Genomic DNA, 24,907 nt, shown 5'->3' with positions numbered 1-24,907 from the left:
CATTTCGATAAAAGCTATCCTCAGAATTATATACAAAGTATTTACCCCTAAGATTATCGCATTTAAATTGCGCATACTAATTTATTTACAGTATCATTATAGCACCAATTTACATTTGAAAAAAGTCATAACGTATTAAAAAATTTCTTTTGGAACCTATGCTGATTTTTTGATTTTACAAATATGTAATTAACAAAGTAAAAGGAAAAAAGGAAAAAAATACTTATGTGGGGTGAGTTTATTTGAGGCAATACAGGGCGGGTTGAAATCCGGGTGGGATGTGGGCAGGTTGAATTTTCACGATTAAGCTAATCTAAACAGGCTCCAAGTCCAGCCCCGCCTGACACACACCCCACTCACCCCAACGCCATCCCTAAATTCTAATAGAAAAGAAAAGGGATGAAAAAGTTAGTAATATGTGAATGTCCAGAACTATTAATGTACAGAGACGGATCTAGGACTGATTTTGTAATTTATTGCATTCGATGGACCTACGCACACATATGCAAAAAATTCTAAAATATATATATACATATAATACGATTACGTTCGTTTTGAATCCACTGACTCTAGATTCCCGCGGTAGTCTTTATTCAGGTAGCACAACTTTTTCTACACATAGGACAAGTGTTGTTCTCTGATAACCATGTAAATATGCAACTCCTATGAAATATATGAGAGCAAGGTGTGATCACTACAATTGAATCCTCTACAAATATCTCAAAGCAAACAGGACATATATCTCCCAACTCAAAACTCACATTCTCCTTATCCAATGTTACAATCTTCAATCCACTTTTCACATTCCTAAATTCTTGAATCTCCCCATCTAAAACCCTAGTTTCATTAACAAATTCCGTTTTCGTTATCAAGAAATTCAATAGAGTATCCAAGATATCTTGAGTATCAGAATCAGTAAAAGTATACTCTACTTCAAGTTCAACGATTTTTGCTATACGTACCATCTCTTCTTCAGTATAAACTCTTCTCTTTTTAACCTCGCTAAATACTTGAACTCCATCAACTACTTGTAAATAAACTGCGTCAACTTTTTCCTTACTCTTATGACCGTCTTCATTCAATAGTGTTTCATACAGATCAGTTAATTGGAAACTACAAACATCGTTAGATGATTCTGAGCCAATTTCAAAGCTTCCACTCTGCATATTCATATCTATAGCCACAACAATCTTGGACAATTCGCTCATATTTTGTAACAAACTAAAATTTTCATCAAAATACTCAAAGCTACTTCTCAAATAACATGAAATAGTTTTGGCTAAATGTGGAATTGTCTCTTTAAAGAATAAACTTGATAATCCTAAAGCTTGCTCAATGCTTTTGATCAACTCTTCTGAAGATTCAACTAACTTGAAAGGTTGAACATTTTTCTTGAAAGTTGTTTTTTTTGTTTGTCCACCGCGATTTTTGGAGCAGCAATTCTTGGTCTTATAATCTTGGTTTGGTTTTTTACTCTTAAAACCAATAACCCAAATTTTGATGATGAACATATTTGACGAGGATGATCACAAACATGATTTTTATCATATTTTGCGTCCACTTGAACACCCTTATTTTTATTTCCTTTATACTTTCAGCCCGATACCCCATCTTTATTTCTTCTTTTCACTCGTAATGAAATTTGCAGGGATTTTCAGTTCATGATGAATAAAGAGATGATATTGATCAGGCGAAGAAAACATAGAGAGATATGTATGTATGAAGAAGAAACTAAGGTTTTTGAGGATCTTACAGAGAATGTTTTATAGGAGAGATTTTTATTTTTTTTTACTTTATCAAACTCAGCTGGGAATTGGAGAGATTCAAATCCTGTGCAAGTTAGGATTAGTAGTTTCAGGAAGAAATATAATTTAAATTAAAAAAATAAAATAAAATAATATATATATATATATATATATATGTAAACAAAAGAGTTAAACGGGGCAAGACATGTTAAATCAATTGCAACCAAAAACAAAATAAAACACTCATGTCATGGCAAGGGTTCACCCGCCTTACCCTGCCCCGCCCTATATCCTATTTGCCGTTCATATAAAAAAATCCTAGTTATAAATCAACTTCAGTTTTTATAGTGTTATTTTATAGTTTTTAAAAAAAAATAGATTCGCGCCAGGTAAATCCATTTAAGGAGAAGCGCTCCTTACTAAAATTTCTTTGTTTTTAAGTTTCCAACCTGAAATCTTTGATTAAGGATGAAAAGATATCATCCAATATCCCGCCACACCCCTTAGTTGCAGATATTTCCATTTACTTGTGACCTAAGTTTTAACTTTCCTTTAGCTTCTCCATAATGTTTTACAGTAGTATTTTTGTTATTTCTTAAGTCTGGACCAAAAGCAGACCTATTTTTGTAAACTTGCCTCTATAATTAAGGGATTAATTAGATCCTTTTGACACTAAAACTGCAACCCCTTGATCAACTTGAACAAGAAAACGCAAAAGAAGGTTATTCTAGGATTAAGATTGTAATGCCACATTCACTATGGAATAAATAATATAAAAAACTTATAAAACTTATAGTGATTAGCTAATGCTCATAACCAAAAACTGAATAAAAGTATTCAGCGTCTTATTAACCCTAATTCTTGACTTATCAACTTTTAACTTTCTCCTCCAATGAAGATAGCAATTTAATCATCTCCTCACAAAAGTACAGAAAATAATAGCAACGTTAGGATTTTAGAGGAAGAACAAGCCAATAAGTCCAACAATTTCCTTATTGTACTGGTATTAATTACTCCTTACGTTCCAATTTATATGAACATGTTTGACTGGGCACGGAGTTTAAAAAAATAAAGACTTTTAGAATTTATGATCCTAAACAAGTCAAAAAAGGGTCAAGAGTATTTGTCTGGTTATAAATATTTCTCACTAAGGATAGAATTGTAAGTTTACGCTAAACTGTTTCCAAATTTAGAAAGTGATCATTCTTTTTGGAACGGACTAAAAAAAATAGGTTCACGGAGGGGTATTGTCTTTCTCATTTTTGGTTGGCTTGTGGTTTCATTAATTTTGAATAATGCATCCGATAAAGCTTCTCTTCCCAAATTTTCCATTGAAACAATCACAGCTTCTAATATTAGTATTTCCTCTTTGCCTTCGTCATCCCTAATTTCTGCTCAAAACTTAGACTATTAATTACGTCGTTGAAAATCGTGCTAATCATGAAGTTGTGTACAAAAACGTAGAGGCTTCAATTTCGTACCAAGGAAATATTATTTGGTTGAATACATTAGGTCTTTATCGTCGACACAAAGGAGCGCGTTCATCGATACATGATAAAATTGTCACGATCCAAAATTCATTGGGGGTCATGATGACGTCTAACGCCGTTGTCATGCAAACCAACATTGATTTATCAATTTATTTACTCATTTTAGTATTTTTAAAATCGTGACTTTTCCTTAATTTAACAGTATATTATAGAATTTACAAAGTAAATAAAAATATTATCATGAACCACAATAATGATTAACCCGAAGAAAACCCCCAAAACCCGGTGTCACAAGTGCATGAGCAACAACTAGGAAATATGATAAAATACAACCCCTGTCTGGAGTACAAATTAGACAGGGAAATAACTTTGATGGAGACTCTGTATGTTGCGGATTCGTAACATGGAATGCAACTCATCATAAGTCCCCGCAATAGCCACGCCTTTCTGCCCAAAAGACCACTAAATATATATGTACCTGCACAAAAATATGCAGCAAGTGTAGTATGAGTACGTAAATCAACGCGTACCCAGTAAGCATCAAGTCTAACCTCGAAGAAGTAATGACGAGAGGTCGACATCCACACTTACTAAAGGTTCAATAGAGCAATATAATAAAAGCATGAGCAGATATGAATTTCACAGCAATAGTGGGGTAAATCTGTAAGGTTTATAATCTTCTAATTATTTCTTTTAAAGCATAAGTTTCTCGAGCTAGTATTCTACATTAATATCTTAGAAAAATGCCAAGTGTCAATACCAATTAAATAGGAAATACCATAAAATGACGGGCTTCATTGGAAGGTTTATCTTGTGAATATTCGAACTACTAGCGATAACGCACGATTCTGCCGAGGTCGTTCGGCCCGATCCGGAATAACGTGTACACTGCCGAGAGACGTGCGGCATAATTCATAGATGCATCTATACTGCCGAGGCATTCTTCCCGCTCCATAAGAAAGAAGGACATATTATGAACCTCCGGGATGAGAAGCTATCACAATGCTAACACATAAGGATGTACAATTTCTATTAACGGTCGAGTAATTTGCACAAAAATTCAAGTATAATTTTGGTCTTTTACTATTTCCTCTAACCATTTCCAATATGATTCAAGTATTTCAATTAATAAAGGATGCAAACATTACAAGTAATTCATGATTTGGGTCCTAAATTACCCGGACATAGCATAATTAGTAGCTACTCACGGACTCTCGTCACCTCGTGCGTACGTAGCCCTCACAATTAGCAACAAATACTAATTTAAATCACCTATGGGGTTAATTCCCTCTTAAAAGGTTAGACAAGAGACTCACATCGCTCCAAAGTTCCATAGCCGGCTCCAACGCCCCTCTAACACCTCAAACCGATGCTTTGTCAATCCAAAACTATGCAAACAATGTGCAAACCAATCAAAATGTATACTCCAATGCTTGAAATTTAACAATTTATAAAAATTCTCAACTCCGCTCGAAAAGTTGGCAGTGGGGTCCATATCTCAGAACCCGACGAAACTCACAAAATTCGATAACACATTCAATTACGAGTTCAACCATACTAATTTCATTCAAATCCGACTCCGAATCGGTATTCAAAACTCAAAAATTCATTTTTGTGAAACTATAGAAATTTCTTCTGATTTCTTCTTGAAAAATCAATAATCTAACGCCGAAAATGAAGATTAATCCATGAAATATAATCATAAATAAGTCAAGAATACTTATCCCAAGTTTTGTGGTAAAATTCCTCTCCAAAATCGCTAAATCCCAAGGTTTCTAACTAAAAATATGAAATAATGGCTCAAAGGTCCGAAATGGAGGACTTATAACACTGCCCCGACTTCCTTTTTCGCTTTTGCGAGCCTCCCATCGCGTTCGCGATGAACAAAATTCTCAAAATCCATTTTTAAACTCTTCTCAGACAGCCTCTAGTATAATGGTCATAACTCTTTGTACAAAAATCCAAATCACAACTGGTTTGACTTTCTGGAAACTAGATATCAAGGGTTATAACTTTCATATATTGATCATCTCCTAATTCCTTGTAGATTGCGCGATATAAGCTTCTAAAATCAGCCCTGTGCAACAGAGATTTCCAAACTCTTCCCAGATAGACTGTAGTTTATCTACCATAACTTTTTGTACATAACTCCAAATGACAAGTGGTTTACCTTTCTGAAAACTAGACACCAAGAGCTACAACATTCATGTTTGGATCATCTCTAGATTCGTTATATATTGTGAGATATAAGCTTCCAAAGTCAGACGACGGACAACAGAAATTCCTTCTTCGCGAACGCGAAGAACAAAGCCCCAACAGCAAAATCCTTCTTCGCGAATGCGAGAGGCTCCTTGCAAACGTGAAGAACAACACCAGAACCAGCAACCAGCAGCATCAAAACACTCAAACTTGGTCCGGAACCACCCCGAAGCCCCTGAATCACACCAGCACCCAACCAGTCCCAATATATAACACGAACCTGCTCGAGGCCTCAAATCATATCAAACAACATCAAAATCACGAATCGCACCCCAATTCAAGCTTTATGAACTTTAGAACTTTAAACTTATACATTCGACGCCGAAACCTATCAAATCAAATACAACTGATCTCGAATTTTGCACACAAGTCATAATTGACATTACGGACCTACTCCCACTTCCGGAATCGGAATCCGACCCCGATATCAAAAATTTCACTCTCGGTCAAACTTCCCCAAAAATCTTCAATTTTCCAACATTCACCAAATGACCCGGAAATGACCTACAAACCTCCAAATCCATATCCGGACGCGCCCCTAAGACCAGAATCACCATGCAGAGCTATTCCCAGGCTCGGAATCTGTAATGACCCGGCCAATTATTTTAAAAGTTGTAGCCTCATTCCCCTATTTACCGCTCATTTTGTGCTTTATAACTGTTATGTGACTTGTCGGGGTAGTCGGTTCAGGTCCGGAGAGATTTTGCAATGAATTGGAACACTTAGTTCTAAAGTTTTAAAGCTTAAGTTCAAATAGTGACCGGATGTTGACTTATGTGTAAATGACCCCTGTCACGACCCAATTTTCCCTCCGTTTGGTATCGTGATAGCACCTAGTCTTAGGGACTAGGTAAGCCTAACATTAATTGAAACAACATTATTTAAATAACATCTAACAAGTTAAATAGAAATCTCTTACAATTCCAAAAACCAGTAGTATAAGTCATAAGCTCTACAGAGTGTTTGCTAGAAAACTTCTAAATACAACTGTTCAGAAATAAGAATAAACAGTGCTAACGAAAATTTGAAGGTGACTCTGAAACCTACGAACGCAGCGGCAGGTTTACCTTAAGTCTCCGCAGCGACAGTCCACACAACTAGCTAACTAACAAATACCTGGGTCTGCACAAAACAAAAATTGTGCTGAAGAGTAGCATGAGCACACCACAGCGGTGCCCAGTAAGTATCAAGACTAACCTCGGTGAAGTAGTGATGAGGACTAGTCAAGACACTCACTGGTCTAATAAACTGAACAAGCATAAGTATAGGGATGACAGAACATGACATCTATCTAAGGACCCCGCGATATGGCTAAAGACATAGCAACTGCAATAAGGAAGGAAAAACAGGAAGTAACAATGGAACACAAGAATAAGTCACAGAAGAATGAACGAAAACACAACCCAAATCCAAAAATCACAATACAGTAAAGGCAAATAGTAACTCAGCAGTTGCAATAGTTTTCATATCAGGTCTCAGCCAACAACCCCAATAAATTAGTCAAATCCTTCAAGTGGAAACTTTCACCCGTAAGTTTTTATATTGAGGTCTTTAGAATATAATCCTTTCCAATAAGAAATTATTTTTGAAATATACTTTCTTCGAATAAATATCTTTCAAACATAGTTCTTTCAACATAAAACCTTTCAAATATAAACTTTTCAAATAATTAGCCTTCAAACATAGTTCTTTCAAGATAAACACTATTCAAATATAAACTTTTCAAGTAATATCCTTCGAGTATAAGTCACCCTGTGACACCTAAGCATGGAAGATTAGCAGCTCTGAACACAGATATAATCATAAGGGAAATCTAACGGGATACCGTCCCGTAGTCCCGAATTAATTATGTAGTACGGGGAGGGGGGATCTCCCGAAATACGTTCGTAGTCCCAAAATAAATATGCAGTGCTGGAGGATCTCCCGGAATATGTCCGTAGTCCCAAATAAATATACAAGACAGGGGGATCTCCCGGAATACGTCCGTAGTCCCAATTTAAATATGCAGTGCTTGGGGATCTCCCGAAATACGTTTGTAGTCCCAAAGTAAATATGCAAGACAGGGGGATCTCCCGGAATACGTCCGTAGTCCCAATTTAAATATGTAGCACAAACAACAGAGATAACAACTAAAACACGACAGAAACCTCGTACATCATCACAACGAGTACAAAAGCAACAATGACAGAAATGCAAAGTACGACGAGCAAATCAATTCAAGAATTTAAATCACAAGAACGGTAGAACTCATTCACAAGGAAATACCACGGTAAAGAATGCTCGGCACAAGGAGAGCAGCTTAACAAGGGAAAATAAAACAAAAATGTAGCAACGATTTCTACAATATTCAAGTCAACAATAAGAAGCCAACACGAGTCAAATAGTTACAAATAATGGCAAGTCAACAAAGATATAGGTTATCTAATCTCCCTTTGAGGTTGAGCAATTATGAGGAATATTCAACAATTCACGTAAGGATAAGCAGCGGAAGATAATCATAACTCCAATTAAGACTAAACAATGATAGGATGAAAAGAAAAGAAAAATAATGATTTTAATTAAAGATAAGCAATTATGAAAAGATAGCATGACAATAGAGGAGGTAAAATCTTCAGTTAAGTCAAATAAGAGTCAAATAGGCAATAAGAGTAAATCCTGAGAACGATTAATTCTAATTAAAGCATGTAGAGTTGAAACTAGTAAATAGGAACTTAATCATATCAAGAACAACTCCATACTCAGTAAATACAGGGACCTAAGAATCCTAAAAGGCTAACTTTTCACAAATAAGTCTGAGCACGCACTCGTCACCTCGCGTACATGGACTACAATCAATATAGAAAACTCAAATCCTAAGGGAAAAATCCCCCACACAAGGTTAGGCAAGATACTTACCTCAAACTGCGCTCAATCAGTCAAGTAGTATGTCCTTTCCTCGATTTTCTAGACTCCGATCGGCTCGAATCTAGTCATAATTAATTAGATTCAATCAATACAAATTGTAGGAATAAATTCCATATGAAAATATAAATTTTCTACAAAATTCCGAAATTTAACCCAAAAGTCGCCCGTGGGGACCACGTCTCGGAACCCGACAAAAGTTACAAAATATGAACGCCCATTCCGATACGAGTTCAACCATGCCAATTTTATCCAATTCCGATAACAACTCGACCTCCAAATCTTAAATTGAACCGAGAGGGTTTTTACAATTTCTTTTCAACTTAATTCACCGATTAAATGTTAAAAACAACCATGGATTCGGGTAATTTAACCAATACTGAGTTAAGAACACTTACCTCGTTGCTTCCTCTAAAATTCTCCCAAAAATTGCCTCATCCCGAGCTCCAATCCATCAAAAAAGTCCCATTTTCAGAACTTAAACTCACTGCCCAGGCTTTTCTTCTTCGCGTTCGCGTGACCAGTGTCGCGTTCGTGAAGGCCTGACCATGCACAGCATCGCGTTCGCGTTCAAGCTCTCGCGTTTGTGGTAGCCAACTGCCCTCCTTCTTCGCGTTCATAGTCCAAGCTTCGCGTTCGCGAAGGGTTAATGGCTCAGGGTCCCGACTCCCCTTCCTTCTTCGCGTTCGCGACCACTTTGTTGCGTTCGCGTAAGCTTGACCAGACCTTGCCTCGCTTCACGTCCACTGCTTTGCGTTCGCGAAGGTTAAATCCAGCAGCCCCAAAATTTCCTCTTCGCGAACACGGGACTTCCTTCACATTCGCGAAGAAGGAAACCAGACACCAGAACCAGCAGTTCCAAAACAGCTCCAAATAATCTGAAACCACCCTGAAACACACCTGAGGCTCCCCGGACCTCAACCAATCATACCAACCAGTCCCATAACACATTACAAACTTGATCGAGGTCTCAAATCGCATCGAACAACATCTAAACTACGAATCACACTTCAAATAAAAAATCCATGAATTTTGAACTTTAAAATTCTATAACTTGTGCCGAAACACATCAAATTAATCCAGAATGACTTCAAATTTTGCACACAAGTCATAAATGACATAACGGACCTATTCAAATTTCTAGAATCGGATTCCACCTCGATATCAAAAAGTCAACCCTCGGTCAAACTTCCCAAAAATTTAATTTTCGGCATTTCAAGCTTAATTCAACTACGGACCTCCAAATAATTTTTCGGACATGCTCCTAAATCCAAAATCACCATACGGAGCTATTGACATCATCAAAATTCCATTCCGGAGTTGTTTGCTCAGAAGTCAACTCTCCGGTCAACTCTTTCCATTTAAGCTTCAAATTAAGGATTGTTCTTTTAATTTAATTCCGAATCTTTAGTAAATTAAACTCGACCACACCCGCGGGTCATAATACATATTGCGAAGCTGATCGAGACCTTAAGTCACTAAACGGGGCATAAATTCTTAAAACGACAAGTCGGGTCGTTACATTCTCCACCTCTTAAACAAACTTTCGTCCTCGAACGTTCTAAGAATTATTCTGAGATTACCAAATTGATGATTTTACTTTTACACATATACTCACGGTTGATTCCACGCTACCGCATTTGAGATAAGCGTGACAACATCATCTCATTTGAGATTATTTATTTTATCCATACTTGAAAACTTTAAGACCATTTTCTTACGCTCCAATATTTTTAAAAGGCCTGATTTCTCACAACAGCGCCCCGGTATTAGTCTCAACTGGCTATAGCAACTAGTGCCTATTCACACATCATTATTCCCTCAATAGTGTTGAAATAATTCAAAACTTTCTTTGGGGTGCTGCATTATTCCCCGCTTAGGATCATTCGCCCTCAAACACATAAGATATTTATCTCTTCTTTTGCAAATTCTCAATCCTTCAAATTTTTCAGAAATTTCGGCAGAGTCTCCCCTGTAATTAGGCCTATCCACCTGCCAGAGTAATACCAAAACAACTCCTAACAACACATCCACAACCCAACAAAATACCACAAGGTATATATCAATAACACTAATCTCGGCATCACAAGCACTGACAACAGAATGTGAGGCATGAAGACCTCATGATTACTTACTCGGATTAATGAGTCACTTTTAACGCCACCTGGGCACTCACCTCATATGCTAAAACTCAATATTTACAGCACGAACATGGCTGAATGTGAACATAAAATATACAAGCATTATCAAATAAGACTAACATGCATGACTCCCTATTAATATTATTGTACGAATTAAATTTCACACAGGGAGAATTTTAAACTCATAAATATTTTACCACAACGACCTCGTCCTTATATAACTTCCACCGTGGTTTGTAGCCCGGTTTAAATATTTCACATCATAAAAAAAATAAATGCGAGGATCTCGTCCTCAACTCCGTATCACAAGTATTATGCACATTGTGCCAACTGAAATGTCAATTTCCTTTCTTTATTCTTTTCAATATATTTCATAAATAATTTTCACAACCCATAATGAACCCTCCTACCGGTATGGCATATAATTCATAAAAATTGGAACCAATTATTCCGAAACACATTAAACCCATTGTAATGAATAATAAAAATTACTTTTGGGCTTATAACCCTCAATTGTGTACCAAAAATATAATGACAGACACGGGTTCACATCTTTAAATCTCCCAACAGGGATAAACATATAAGTGGGTCACAAATTTACGAAGCCCACCCATAAGTGGAGCATAATAGGAGGACTCACCTCAATATTTAGAACCGAATCAAATTAAGGAAAATATCCTTTTATAATAAAAAATCAAGATCGTACCTGTGTCGACACCATCTGCTATATTGGCCTCAGCCAAATCATAGTGATTAAATCAACGGGTCGGGCCTCCACCTCTTAGGCGCCCACTACCTGCCTGTCCTCCACCTCTAACTGACTGTGCACCTTGAGTATTAACTGTAATAAAGCCCGTAGCTTGAGTGCTCTGATTAAATCCACCCCTCCCAAGTCTGGGACAATCTCTCATGATGTGCCTTGTATCACCACATTCATAACAACCCCTCTGAGGTCGCGGTTTCTCGTATTGAGTCTGTGCCGGATAACTGGAATAACCATTATAGGAATCCCGTGCCGGTGGTGCATCACAAGAACTTACTAGAGCACTCCGAGTAGTATGATGTGCGGACTGAGCTAGCCGACTGCTCGAGCCTTCACTATAATGGGTCCTAGCTGAAGAGTAAAATCCATTGAACCTTCCAGATCTTCGAGACCTTTTGGCCTCCTTAGACTACCTTTCCTTGTCTAAAACACCCTCAATCTTCCTTGCAATCTCCACTACTTGTTAAAATGGAGTATCAGTTTACAACTCTCGAGCCATGCATATTTTAATATCATAATCGAGCCCCTTAATGAATCTGCGGACCCGTTCTCTAATTGTAGGAACTAAGATAGGTGCATGATGGGCTAACTCACTGAACCTGATAGCATATTCTGACACTGCCATAGTGCTCTGACGCAACCGTTCAAACTCTGTGCATCACGCATCTCGGAGAGTCTGGGGGACAAACTCATTCAAGAATATTTTCGAAAATTGAGCCAAGTCGGTGGTGTTGCATCGGCTGGTCTACCTTCTTCATAGATTTTCCACCACCAATAAGCTGCGCCTGACAATTAAAATATAGTAAAGGCAACTCCGCTCACCTCCACAATACCCATGGTGCGGAGAATACAATAACACTTTTCAAGAAAATCCTTGTGCATCCTCTGAAGCTGTGCCACTGAAAGTAGATGGGTCATACTTCTTAAACCTCTCAAGCCTCTTTTGTTTTTTTTCCGATGCCTCTGGCCTGACCTCAGGCTGAACCGGAATAACGGGTTATACTAGTACTATACCCGGAACCTAACCAATGTGAACCTGCTGCTCTGGAGTTATTCTGGCTGCGGCACATGCTCCTCGTCGGCCTCTGCCTCTAGTGACATCCGCTATGGGTAACGTTATCAGCAACTACATCTCGTGTCCTCAACATCTGGGAGAGAATGGAATGATAAAAGTTCAAACTTCTAGATCAATGAACTCGCACGATGGAATGAAAGAAGTGAGATTATCCTAATAGTTCTGTAGCCTCTCGAAGATAAGTACAAACGTCTCCATACCGATCCGCAAGACCCTACTAAACTCGCTTATGACTTATAGCACCTATGAACCTAGGGCTCTCATACTAACTTGTCAAGACCCAATTTTCCCTCTGTTTGGTATCGTGATGGCAACTAGTCTTAGGAACTAGGTAAGCCTAACATTAATTGAAATAACATTATTTAAATAACATCTAACAAGTTAAATATAAATCTCTTACAATTCCCAAAATCGGTAGTACAAGTCAAAACCTCTACAGAGTGTTTGCTAGAAAACTTCTAAATACAACTGTCCAGAAATAAGAATAAACAGTGCAAAAGAAAAATTTGAAGGTGACTCCGAAACCTACAAAAGCAGCGACAGGTTTACCTTGAGTCTCCGCAGCGATCGTCCACACAGCTAGCTAACGAACAAATACCTGGGTCTGCACAAAACAAAAATTGTGCAGAAGAGTAGCATGGGCACACCACAGCGGTGCCCAGTAAGTATCAAGACTAACCTCGGTGAAGTAGTGACGAGGACTAGTCAAGACACCCATTGGTCTAATAAACTGAACAAGCACAAGTATAGGGATGACAGAACATGACATCTATCTAAGGACCCCGCGATATGGCTAATGACATAACAACTGCAATAAGGAAGGAAAAACAGGAAGTAACAACGGAACACCAGAATAAGTCACAGAAGAATGAACGAAAACACAACCCAAATCCAAAAATCACAATACAGTAAAGGCAAGTAGTAACTCAGCAGCTGCAATAGTTTTCACATCAGGTCTCACCCAACAACCCCAATAAATTAGTCAAATCCTTCAAGTGTAAAATTTCACCCGTAAGTTTTTAAATTGAGGTCTGTAGAATATAATCCTTTCCAATAAGAAATTATTTTTGAAATATACTTCCTTCAAATAAATATCTTTCAAACATAGTTCTTTCAAGATAAAACCTTTCAAATATAAACTTTTCAAATAATTAACCTTCAAACATAGTTCTTTCAAGATAAATACTATTCAAATATAAACTTTTCAAGTAATATCCTTCTAGTATAAGTCACTCTGTGACACCTAAGCATGGAAGATTAGCAGCTCCGAACACAGATATAATCACAAGGGAGATCTACCGGGATATCGTCCTGTAGTCCCGAATTAGTTATGCAGCACAGGGGGGATCTCCCGGAATACGTCCGTAGTCCCAAAATAAATATGCAGTACTGGGGGATCTCCTGGAATACGTCTGTAGTCCCAAAGTAAATATGCAAGACAGAGGGATCTCTCGGAATACGTCCGTAGTCCAAATTTAAATATGCAGTGCTGGGGGATCTCCCGGAATACGTCCGTAGTCCCAAAGTAAATATGCAAGACAAGGGGATCTCCTGGAATACGTCTGTAGTCCCAATTTAAATATACAGTGCAAACAACAGAGATAACAACTAAAATATGACAGAAACCTCGTACATCACCACAACGAGAACAAAAGCAACAATGACAGAAATGCAAAGTATGACGAGCAAATCAATTCAAGAATTTAAATCACAAGAACGGTAGAACTCATTCACAAGGAAATACCACAGTAAAGAATGCCCGGCACAAGGAGTGCAGCTTAACAAGGGAAAACAAAACAAAAAATATAGCAACGATTTCCAGAATATTCAAGTCAACAATAAGAAGCCAACACGAGTCAAATAGTTCCAAATAATGGCAAGTCAACTAAGATATAGGTTATCTAAACTCCTTTTGAGGTTGAGCAATTACGAGAAATATTCAACGATTCACGTAAGGATAAGCAGCGGAAGATAATCATAACTCCAATTAAGACTAAACAATGATAGGATGAAAAGAAAAGAAAATTAATAATTTCAATTAAAGATAAGCAAGTATGAAAAGATAGCATGACAATAGAGGAGGTAAAATCTTCAGTTAAGTCAAATAAGAGTCAAATAGGCAATAAGAGTAAATCCTAAGAACGATTAATTCTAATTAAAGCATGTAGAGTTGAAACTAGTAAATAGGAACTTAATCATATCAAGAACAACTCCATACTCAGTAAATACAGGGACCTAAGAATCCTAAAAGGCCAACTTTTCACAAATAAGTCTGAGCACGCACTCGTCACTTCGCGTACATGGACTACAATCAATATAGAAGACTTAAATCCTAAGGGAAAAATCCCCCACACAAGGTTAGGCAAGATACTTACCTCAAACTGCGCTCAATCAGTCAAGTAGTATGCCCTTTCCTCAATTTTCTGACTCCGATCGGCTCTAATCTAGTCATAATTAATTAGATTCAATCAATACAAATTGTAGGAATAAATTCCATATGAAAATATAAATTTTCTACAAAATTCCGAAATTTAACCCAAAATTGCCCGTGGAGCCCACATCTCGGAACCCGACAAAAGTTATAAAATATGAACGCCCATTCTGATATGAGTTCAACCATGCCAATTTTATCAAATTCCGATTATAACTCGACCTCCAAATCTTAAATTGAACCGAGAGGGTTTTCACAATTTTTTTCCAACTTAATTCAACGATTAAATGTTAAAAACAACCATGGATTCGGGTAATTTAACCAATACTGAGTTAAGAATACTTACCTCATTGTTTCCTCTAAAATTCTCCCAAAAATTGCCTCATCCCGAGCTCCAATCCGTGAAAAATGGAAAATGGGACGAAGTCCCATTTTTTAGAACTTAAACTCACTGCCCAGGCTTTTCTTCTTCGCGTTCGCGTGACCAGTGTCGCGTTCGTGAAGGCCTGACCATGCACAGCATCGCGTTCGCGGTAGCCAACTGCCCTCCTTCTTCGCGTTCGCAGTCCAAGCTTCGCGTTCGCGAAGGGTTAATGGCTCAGGGTCCCGACTCCCCTTCCTTCTTCGCATTCGCGACCACTTCGTCGCGTTCGCGTAAACTTGACCAGAGTTACTTGACCACTCTAACCGAGGTAACCCCGACATAGTTAGGGCCACTGTCTTGGCATGGCAATCCAATATAGCATGATAAGGGAACAACCAATCCATACCCAAGATGACATTAAAATCTACCATATTAAGAAGTAGAAGATCCACACTAGTTTCAAGATTAATAATAGTAACCGCACACGAACTATAGACATGATCTACTATAACAGAGTCTCCCACCGGTGTAGATACATATACAGAAGCACTCAGAGAATCATAAGGCACAACCAAATATGAAGCAAAATAGGAGGACACATAGGAATAAGTAGGTCCTGTATCAAATAGAACTGAAGCATCTCTATGACAAACTGGAATAATACCTGTGATCACAGCATCAGATGACTCGGCCTCATGCCTAGCTGGAAAAGCATAAAATCGGGGCTGGGCCCCACCACTCTGAACTGTGTCCCTGGGACGGCCTCTAACTGGTTGGCCTCCACCTCTAACGGTCTAACCTCCACCTCTAATGGCCTGATCAGACTTTAGATGGCCAAGGAGACCGGAAGTGAGATTTCTTTTCACGCGACTGCTAATGTCGCAAGGAGGATCAAGATGGTTCTTGCACAGGAGAGAGGGTAGAGGTCTGATAAGAGGCCTCGTCAGTTCGGTGGTTTCAGTGGTGCCTCGTCTGGAGGCAGGGGTAATTTTGGTAGGAGTCATCCTCTCAGACCGTTTTATTCAGCACTTCATGCATCTCCCGGTGCTTCAGGGAGTCAAGGTCCTATTATGCCTTACTATGGACAGCCAACATTTAGTGCACATTCAGCTCCTATCAGTGCACCGCCACTCCAGAGTTACTACAGCGGTTATCCGGCCCATTTGGGTTAGCTTCAGCTTTAGCAGCCACGACATTAGGATGTGTGTTTTGGGAACATTGAGTCCCTCAATAAACCTCCTCACTCTCTCTTCCTCCGTAGGTAGTAAAAGGAGAGCATGATGGTCCAAATCCACAAAACGGGACTCATACTAAGTAACAGTCATACTGCCCTGCTATAGACGCTCAAATTGCTTGCGGAATTCCTCTCTTAGTGTGATAGGGAGGAACTTCTCCAGAAATTGCTGAGAGAACTGCTCCCAGGTAAGTGCAGCCGATCCGACTGGTTGGGTCAATGTATAATCTCTCCACCACCTATTGGCAGAACCCGTCATCTGAAATACAGCAAAATCAACCCTATTGGTCTCAACTATACCCATGTTCCGCAGCACCTCGTGGCAGCGTTCAAGATAATCCTGTGGGTCCTCAGAAGGTGTACCACTGAAGTGAACTGGAAAGAGCTTAGTAAACTTATCCAGTATCAATAAGGACTCAAAAGACATGGCGGGCCTATCATCGGTCTGTGCCGTAACAACTGGCTGAACTACCCCAACTGGCGGTGCTACTGGAGCCTGATTCTGGGGAGCCATCTGCTCCAGAGCAGGAGTAGTAGGAGTTTGTGCTCCTACCCCAGCCTGTGAGATGGCTGGTGCCACTGGAAATGTACCATTCTGGGCCACACCCTCCATAAGACTTACCAAATGGACTAGAGCGTCATGAAGTACTGGAGTGGCTATGAATCCTTCCGGGACCTGAACTGGTCCAACTGGTACATTCTGAATTGGAACTTCCTCCTGAAGATCCACTTGAGGTTCTATAACAGGTGCAGCTGCTCGACCTCTGGACCGAGCTCTACCATTGCCTCTGCCTCGGCCTCTACCTCGACCCCTGGCCATAGTTGCCACCGGGGGCTCTGGTCCTTGTCCATCGGTAGAGGTATTATGTGTTCTCACCATCTGCGAGAGAATAAGAGTAGAATGATTCAATCATCGATGATAGAATAAATTCGCACGACAGAATAAGAAAGAAGTGATATTATTCCTAAACTTTATAGCCTCTTAGAGATAAGTACAGACGTCTCCGTACCAATCCTTCAGACTCTACTAATCTTGCTCGTGACTCGTGAGACCTATGTAACCTAGTGCTCTGATACCAACTATCACGACCCAAAATTACCACCTTCGGACCATGATGGCACCTACATTTCACTTGCTAGGAAAGCCAACGTTAGAATAATATTATCCATTTTAAAATAATTTTTAAATTTATTAATAACAAAGGAACAAATGCGGAAGTAAAGTCTGAAATATAGTGAATAATCCAAAAGAACAACAGTGTCTAAATACCATCCCAGAATTGGTGTCACAAGTGCACGAGCTTCTAGAATAATACAAATAAGAGCCTGAATAAAATAAAGTTGTCTGAAAATAAACACACAGTTAAAGTAAAGTAGACGGGGACTTCAGAACTGCGGACGTCGTGCAGTTATACCTCAAGTCTCCTCTGAGTAGCTGAAATCCGAGCAAGTCTATGGTGCACCGATGGGACCAACTCCAAAATTTGTACAAGAAGTGCAGAGTGTAGTATCAGTACAACCGACCCCATGTACTGGTAAGTACTGAGCCTAACCTCGACGAAGTAGTGACGAGGCTAAGGCGGGTCACTTACATTAACATGTATGCCATATTAGTAAAAACAAATAATAGAAATAAATCGGGTAACTCATTTATAATAATTGAAGCCAATTCAGCAGTCATAACCAATTATCATTTCCATCAATGATGTTGCAGCGTGCAACCCGCTCTCACAATATATTCACATTCAATTCTTTGCTGCAACCCGCTCTCACAATATATTCACATTCAATTCTGTTGCAGCGTGCAACCCGCTCTCACAATATATTCATTTTCAATCCTCTCATATAATTATTTTTAATCAAGTATATATATATGGACTTTTAAATAAGTCTATTACGGCGTGAAATCCGATCCCCCAAATATTGACTTTTAATAAGTCTGTTGCGGCGTGCAACCCGATCCCCCAATATGGACTTTTTAATAAGTATGTTGCGGCGTGCAACCCGATCCCTGCAACCCGATCCTCCAATATATCCATTTCAATCAATTCTGCTGCGGCGTGCAACCCGATTCTCCAATATATCCATTTACCAATTCTTATAGAAGAAATTTCCCCAATAAATGCAACAATTAATATAAAAGTATAAGACAACAAGCATACAATAATTATGATTTAATTATGAAACAAACAATGACAAATAGCAAATTATTATGGAAATCAGGGAGAAAATAGGCAGTTTAATATTTAATATGTTAAATATCAAATAACAATTAAGACACATAATTCAAATAGCATGTAATAATTAATGAAGGAATTCAAGTATTAATATTTGACAAAGAATAGGAGAGAAATAATTATTATAATAATTAATTCATGATTTAAAACGATTTATGATTTTTCAAGTAATTATGCAAACAATTAATTTGACGACGTATAGACACTCGTCACCTCGCCTATACGTCGTTCACATGCATTTCACATTACAAATAGTTTAAGGGTTCTATTCCCTCAAGTCAAGGTTAACCACGACACTTACCTCGCTTTGCAAATTCCAATCAATTACTCGAACACGTCCTTTCCTTTTAAATTTGTCTTCAAAAGTTTCAAGTCTATTTATAAATAATTCAATATACTCAATACGATTCATAGGAATTAATTCCATATGAATTTACTAATTTTCCGGAAAAAATTTGAAATTCATTTAAATATTTGACAGTGGGACCCATGTCTCAAATCTCGAAAAAACTTACGAAATCCGAACACCCGTTCCGATACGAGTCCAACCATACAAAATTTATCAAATTCTGATATCAAATGGACCTTCCAATCTTAAATTTTCGTTTTGGAAGATTTTATAAAAATCTAATTTTTCTTCCATAAATTCACGGATTCATGATATAAATGAGTATGAAATCATGAAATATAATAAATATAGGATAAGGAGCACTTACTCCAATGATTTTCCGTAAAAATCGCCCAAGAATCGCCTTACCCGAGCTCAAAAATTGGAAATGGTTGAAAATGGGTCGAACCCTCATTTCCAGAACTTATATTCTTTTTTTCAGATTTTTATTCATCGAGATCGCGGAAATTCGTTCGTGATCGCGTAAAACAAAATTTGCCCAGGTTTGTTTAACACTGCGCGATCGCGTATAAGGCCATGCGATCGCAGAGAACAATTTCTCAGCCTTACGCGATCGCGTACAGGTTGATACAATCGCGTAGCACAATTTCGGTGCTTCAGCTTCTGCCTCATTCCTTCTTCGCTATCGCAGCTTTGAGCTTCCGTTTGCAGTGCACTGGGAGCTAGCCTTTCGCGTTCGCGTGCCTATCTTTGCGAACGCGAAGAGTAAAACTCACGGCTTAAAATTTTCTCTTCACGATCGCGAAGCACAATGCACCAGATGACAATAGAAGCTCAAAAACCAGATTTTCTAAGTTCAAAATCATCCCGTAGCATATCTGAAACTCACCCGAGCCCTCGGGGCTCCAAACCAAACATGCACCCAAGTCCTAAATTATCATACGAACTTGCTTGCGCGATAAAATCGCCTAAATAACACCTAGAACTACGAATCGGACATCAAATCAAAGGAAGTTTTCAAGAAAACTTTAAAACTTATATTTTCACAACCGGACGTCCGAATCATGTCAAATCAACTCCGATTCTCACCAAATTCGGCAGACAAGTCATAAATATTATAGTGGACCTATACCAGGCTCCAGAACCAAAATACAGACCCGGGGTCAATAAATCAAACATCAGAAATTTCTTAAAAATTATTAAGCTTTCAAGCTTTTAATGTTTCATCAAAATTTCATATCTCGGGATAGGGACCTCAGAATTCGATTCCGAGCATATGCCCAAGTCCCAAATCATGATACGGACCTACCGGAATTGTCAAAACACTGATTCAAGTCCATTTGCTCAAAATGTTGACCAAAGTCAACTCAGTTGAGTTTTAAAGCTCTATTTCACATTTTAATCCATGTTTTACATAAAAACTTTCTGGAAAATTGTACGGGCTGCGCACGCAAGTCGAGAAATGATAAATTATATTTTTGAGGTCTTAGAATACAGAATTACTTATCAAATTTAAAGATGATATTTTGGGTCATCACACTTATATGGTAGGCGGTGCTTGTCTCTAGTGGGGTGGTCCTAACCGGGCGAGGCTAGGCTCTTGGATACAGACTTGGTTGAGGATGCCTTGGAAAAGGTTAAATTGATTCAGGATCGAATTCGTACATCCCAATCTATCAGAAGAGTTATGCGGATTGGAAGGTTCGTGATGTTGCATTCATGGTTGGTGAGCGGGTCTTGCTCCGGGTTTCTCCTATGAAGGGTGTGATGAGGTTCAGGAAGAATGGCAAGTTGAGCCCTAGGTATATTGGGCCTTTTGAGATTCTTGAGAGAGTTGGAGAGGTGGCTTACAGACTTGTACTACCACCTAGTCTCTCTGCAGTTCATCTAGTGTTCCATATTTTCATGCTCAGGAACTATTACGGCGATCCGTCTCATATGTTAGACTTCAGTTCAGTTCAGTTGGACAAGGATCTATCTTATGTTGAGGAACCAGTAGCTGTTTTGGACAGGCAGGTTCGAAAGCTAAGGTCAAAGAACATTGCTTCCGTGAAGGTTCAGTGAAGGAGTCATCCGATCGAGGAGGCGACTTGGGAGACCGAGCAGGATATGCGCAGCCGTTATCCTCATCTTTTCACCACTTCAGGTATGTCTCTATGCTCGTTCGAGGACGAACGATTATTTTAAGAGGGGGAGGATGTAATGACCCTGCCAGTTATTTTAAAAGTTATAGCCACATTCCCTTATTTACTGCTCATTTTGTGCTTTATAACTGTTATGTGACTTTCCGGGGTAGTCGGTTCAGGTCCGGTGAGATTTTAGAATGAATTGGAATGCTTAGTTCCAAAGTTTTAAAGTTTAAGTTCAAATAGTGACCGGATATCGACTTATGTGTAAACAACCCCTGGAATAGAATTTTGATGATTCCAACAGCTCCGTATGGTGATTTTGGACTTAGGAGCGTGATCGAAATTTTATTTGGAAGTCCGTAGTGAAATTAGGATTGAAATGGCTAAAATAATAATTTAAGTTTAGAAGTTTGATCGGGGAGTTGACTTTTTGATATCGGGGTTAGAGTCCAGTTTTGAAAATTTTTATAGCTCTGTTATGTCATTTATGACTTGTGTGCAAAATTTGAGGTCAATCGAACTTGATTTGTTAGGTTTCGGCATCGAATGTAGAAGTTAAAAATTCTTAAGTTTCATTAAGCTTGAATTCGGGTGTGATTTGTGATTTTAGCATTATTTGATGTGATTTGAGGCTTCAACTAAGTCCATATGATGTTTTAGGACTTGTTGGTGTATTTGGTTGAGGTCCTGAGGGCCTCAGGTGAGTTTCGGATGGTTAACGGATCAAAAGTTGGACTAAACCAGCTGCTGCAATTTTCTTCTGCTGGAAATTCGAGTGGCAAAAATCGAGCCGAGGATCGAAGCCCAGAAATCGAGCCTAGGATCGAAGACCAGAAATCGAGCCCCAGGATCGAGGGCCAGGGTCGAGGGCCAGGATCGAAGCCAGGGTCGAGGGCCAGGATCGAAGCCATGATCGAGGGCCAGGATCGAAGCCATGATCGAGGGCTAGGATTGAAGCCATGATCGAGGTCCAGGATCGAGGTAGGGCCGAGGGCTGCCTGAGCAGAATTATAAAGCAGGGGACTTCGACCCATTTGCCATTTTTGACAAATTGGAGCTTGAGGAGAGGCGATTTTTGATAGATTTTCAAGGAAAAATATTGGGGTAAGTGATTCTATCTCGGATTTAGTCAGTATACACGAATATATCATTATTTTCACCATTTAATTAGTGTTTTGAAATTGAAATTTGGAAAAAAAATTAGAAATCTCATAGAAACAATTTTTTGAGATTTCGATATCGATTCAGAGTCGGATTTGAGTGAAACTGGTATGGTTGGACTCGTAATTGAATGGGTTGTCGAATTTTGTGAGTTTCGCCGGATTCCGAGATGTGGGCCCCACGGGCGATTTTTGAGTTAATTTCAGATTTTATTGAAAAATATAGTATTTTCTTATGAAATTGATTCCTATAATTTTTGTTGACTATATCGAATTATTTTGTCTAGATTCGAGTCATTCAGAGTTGAATAATCGAAGAAAAGGCATACTAGTGGATTAAATCGGAGCAAGTCAAGGTAAGTGACTTGTCTAACCTTGTGTGGGAAAATTTCTCCTAGGATTGATATAGATGTGATAATTGTAATGTGATAAAAGTCGTGTAAACGAGGTGATGAGTATGTACACGGGTTAAATGTGGAAGATTATGTCTTTAAAATTTTGTGGATCACCGTTTCAAATTAATTAAATTATTTTATCTTGTATATTTTTCATCATTGATCTAATTTTTATACTTTAAACTTTCTTGACCTTTTCCTGCTAATTGTTTTACCTATTTAGTTGAAACTTGATTTTTTTTATTCTGTGCATTATTTGAAGGTTGAATTTCTTAAATTTAAATATTATTAATATGATATATTTGGTATTCTAAATTTGGTATGGAGGCAACTTATTAACAATTTTACAATATTATTTTTGTTGAGTTATTTATTCCTGAATATTTTTGTGAGATTGTTGTACTCATTGTGATTGAGTCGTGAGTTCTCTGTTGTGAAAAATATTGTTGATATTTTTTATTTTGGCAAATTAAAATATTTGAGCACTTGAGGTGCAGATTATGATATATTGTGATATTGATACGCATGCAATGGTATAAGGTCTGGGTGTTGAAACGCGTGCGGTGAGATAAGGGTGGCTTGATACGCGTAGCTAGTAGGGGCACAACTAGAAGTCATGCGGTGTGATAAGGGTGGCTAAAATGCTTGATGCTATTTCGAAAAAAATATTTTCTTTAAAATTAAATGTGAAGGCTCCCGCGGTGATATAAGAAAATGAGTTATTGTGAATTTATTTATGATTTGGGACTACGAGGCAGTACCTCGGGAGTGCCCTTGTTGATATTTATTTATGGCCGCAGTTGCCTTTGATTATTGTCGTGATTTTTCTTAAAGTTGTAAATTTCTATTTTCATTCCACGAGATATTATTTGCCCTTATTCTGTGCAATTTAATGGTGACATACTACTTACTTGATTCACTTCCATTGTCATTTATTGTTATTGTATTGTTAAACATGTCACCATACTTTTTTATTATTATTCCAGTAGGGCCTGACCTGACCTCGTCGCTACTCTACCGAGGTTAGGCTTGGCACTTACTGGGTACCGCTGTAGTGTACTCATATTATGCTTCTGCACATCTTTTGTGCAGATCCGGGTACATCCTACCAGTCCAGACATCAGTGAGCTACCTGTGTACGGAGACTTCGATGTATATCTGCCAGCGTCCGCAAACTCCGGAGTCCCCTTCTATCATTATTATGTTACTTTTTTATTTTTCTTAGACCCTGATATATAGATACATTGAGGATAAATTCTTAGAAACTTGTGACTTATTTCTACCGGATTTTGAGAGTTATAATTATGTGAGTTTGCAAATTTATTTATTTCATATTTCTATTGTTATTCCGCATTGATAGACTTACCTAGTCTTAGAGACTAGGTGCCATCACGAAATCCTACGGAAGAAAATTTGGGGTCGTGACAGAATCCCAAACGGATATCGATAACATCAAAATTTACTTCAACCCAAACTTAGGAAATTCTTAAACTTTAAAAATGCCAACCTTCAGTAATAGGCGTCGAAATACTCCAGGGCCACCCGATACTCGACCCAAATATACGCCTAAGTTCGAAATCATCATACGGACCTATTGGAATCTTCAAATCCCGATTCCGAAGTCGTTTAATAAAAGTCCAAACCTTAGTCAATTCTTCCAACTTAAAGCTTCTGAATTTAGAAATTTCTACCCAAATCAACTCCAAACCTCCCGAAATTCGATTCCGACCACACGTATAAGTCATAATACCTGAAGTGAAGCTACTCCAGGCCTCAAACTGCCGAAAAACGCGCTAGAGCTCAAAACGATCGGTCGGGTCGTTACAAAAATACTGTTTGTTATATATATATATATATATATATATATATTATAACATATGTTGTATACTACAGTCAAACCTCTCTGTAATAGTCCAATCGTCTGTTCCGATATTGTTTTGCTGTTATAATGAAGTGTTGTTATAAAGAATATATATTTCAATATAACATAAAAAATTAGTTCCAAATAAAACTTGGTTGTTATAGTGAATTGATATCATAAAGGATAACTGTCATAGAGAGGTCTTCCTATATAAGTTTTAAGTGGAATTATAAGAACACTGACATGCTTTTAAGTATACTATTTTAGTAATTTTGTTTTTTTGGTATACTATTAAATTTTAATTGGAATACAATCAGGATTATTTAGCTGAAGGTTTTCTTTTCAGTTTTCATAAAAATAAAATTGAAGAAGA

At 38.2% G+C, this 24,907-nt stretch overlaps 1 protein-coding gene across 1 annotated transcript; it reads right to left on the bottom strand.

Moving 5' to 3' along the window:
• Positions 1-593: 593 nt before the first annotated feature.
• LOC138901009 (uncharacterized) lies at positions 594-1,511 on the bottom strand. Its single transcript, XM_070188733.1, has one exon. It carries the CDS (start codon positions 1,509-1,511, stop codon positions 594-596), a length of 918 nt encoding a protein of 305 aa, XP_070044834.1.
• Between the last annotated feature and the right edge of the window lie 23,396 nt (positions 1,512-24,907).

The sequence above is a fragment of the Nicotiana tomentosiformis genome, chromosome 11, assembly GCF_000390325.3.
Source record: "Nicotiana tomentosiformis chromosome 11, ASM39032v3, whole genome shotgun sequence".
Lineage (NCBI taxonomy): Eukaryota > Viridiplantae > Streptophyta > Magnoliopsida > Solanales > Solanaceae > Nicotiana > Nicotiana tomentosiformis.
The sequence above is the reverse complement of the archived record's forward strand: the minus strand, read 5'-3'. Positions and strand labels throughout refer to the sequence as shown.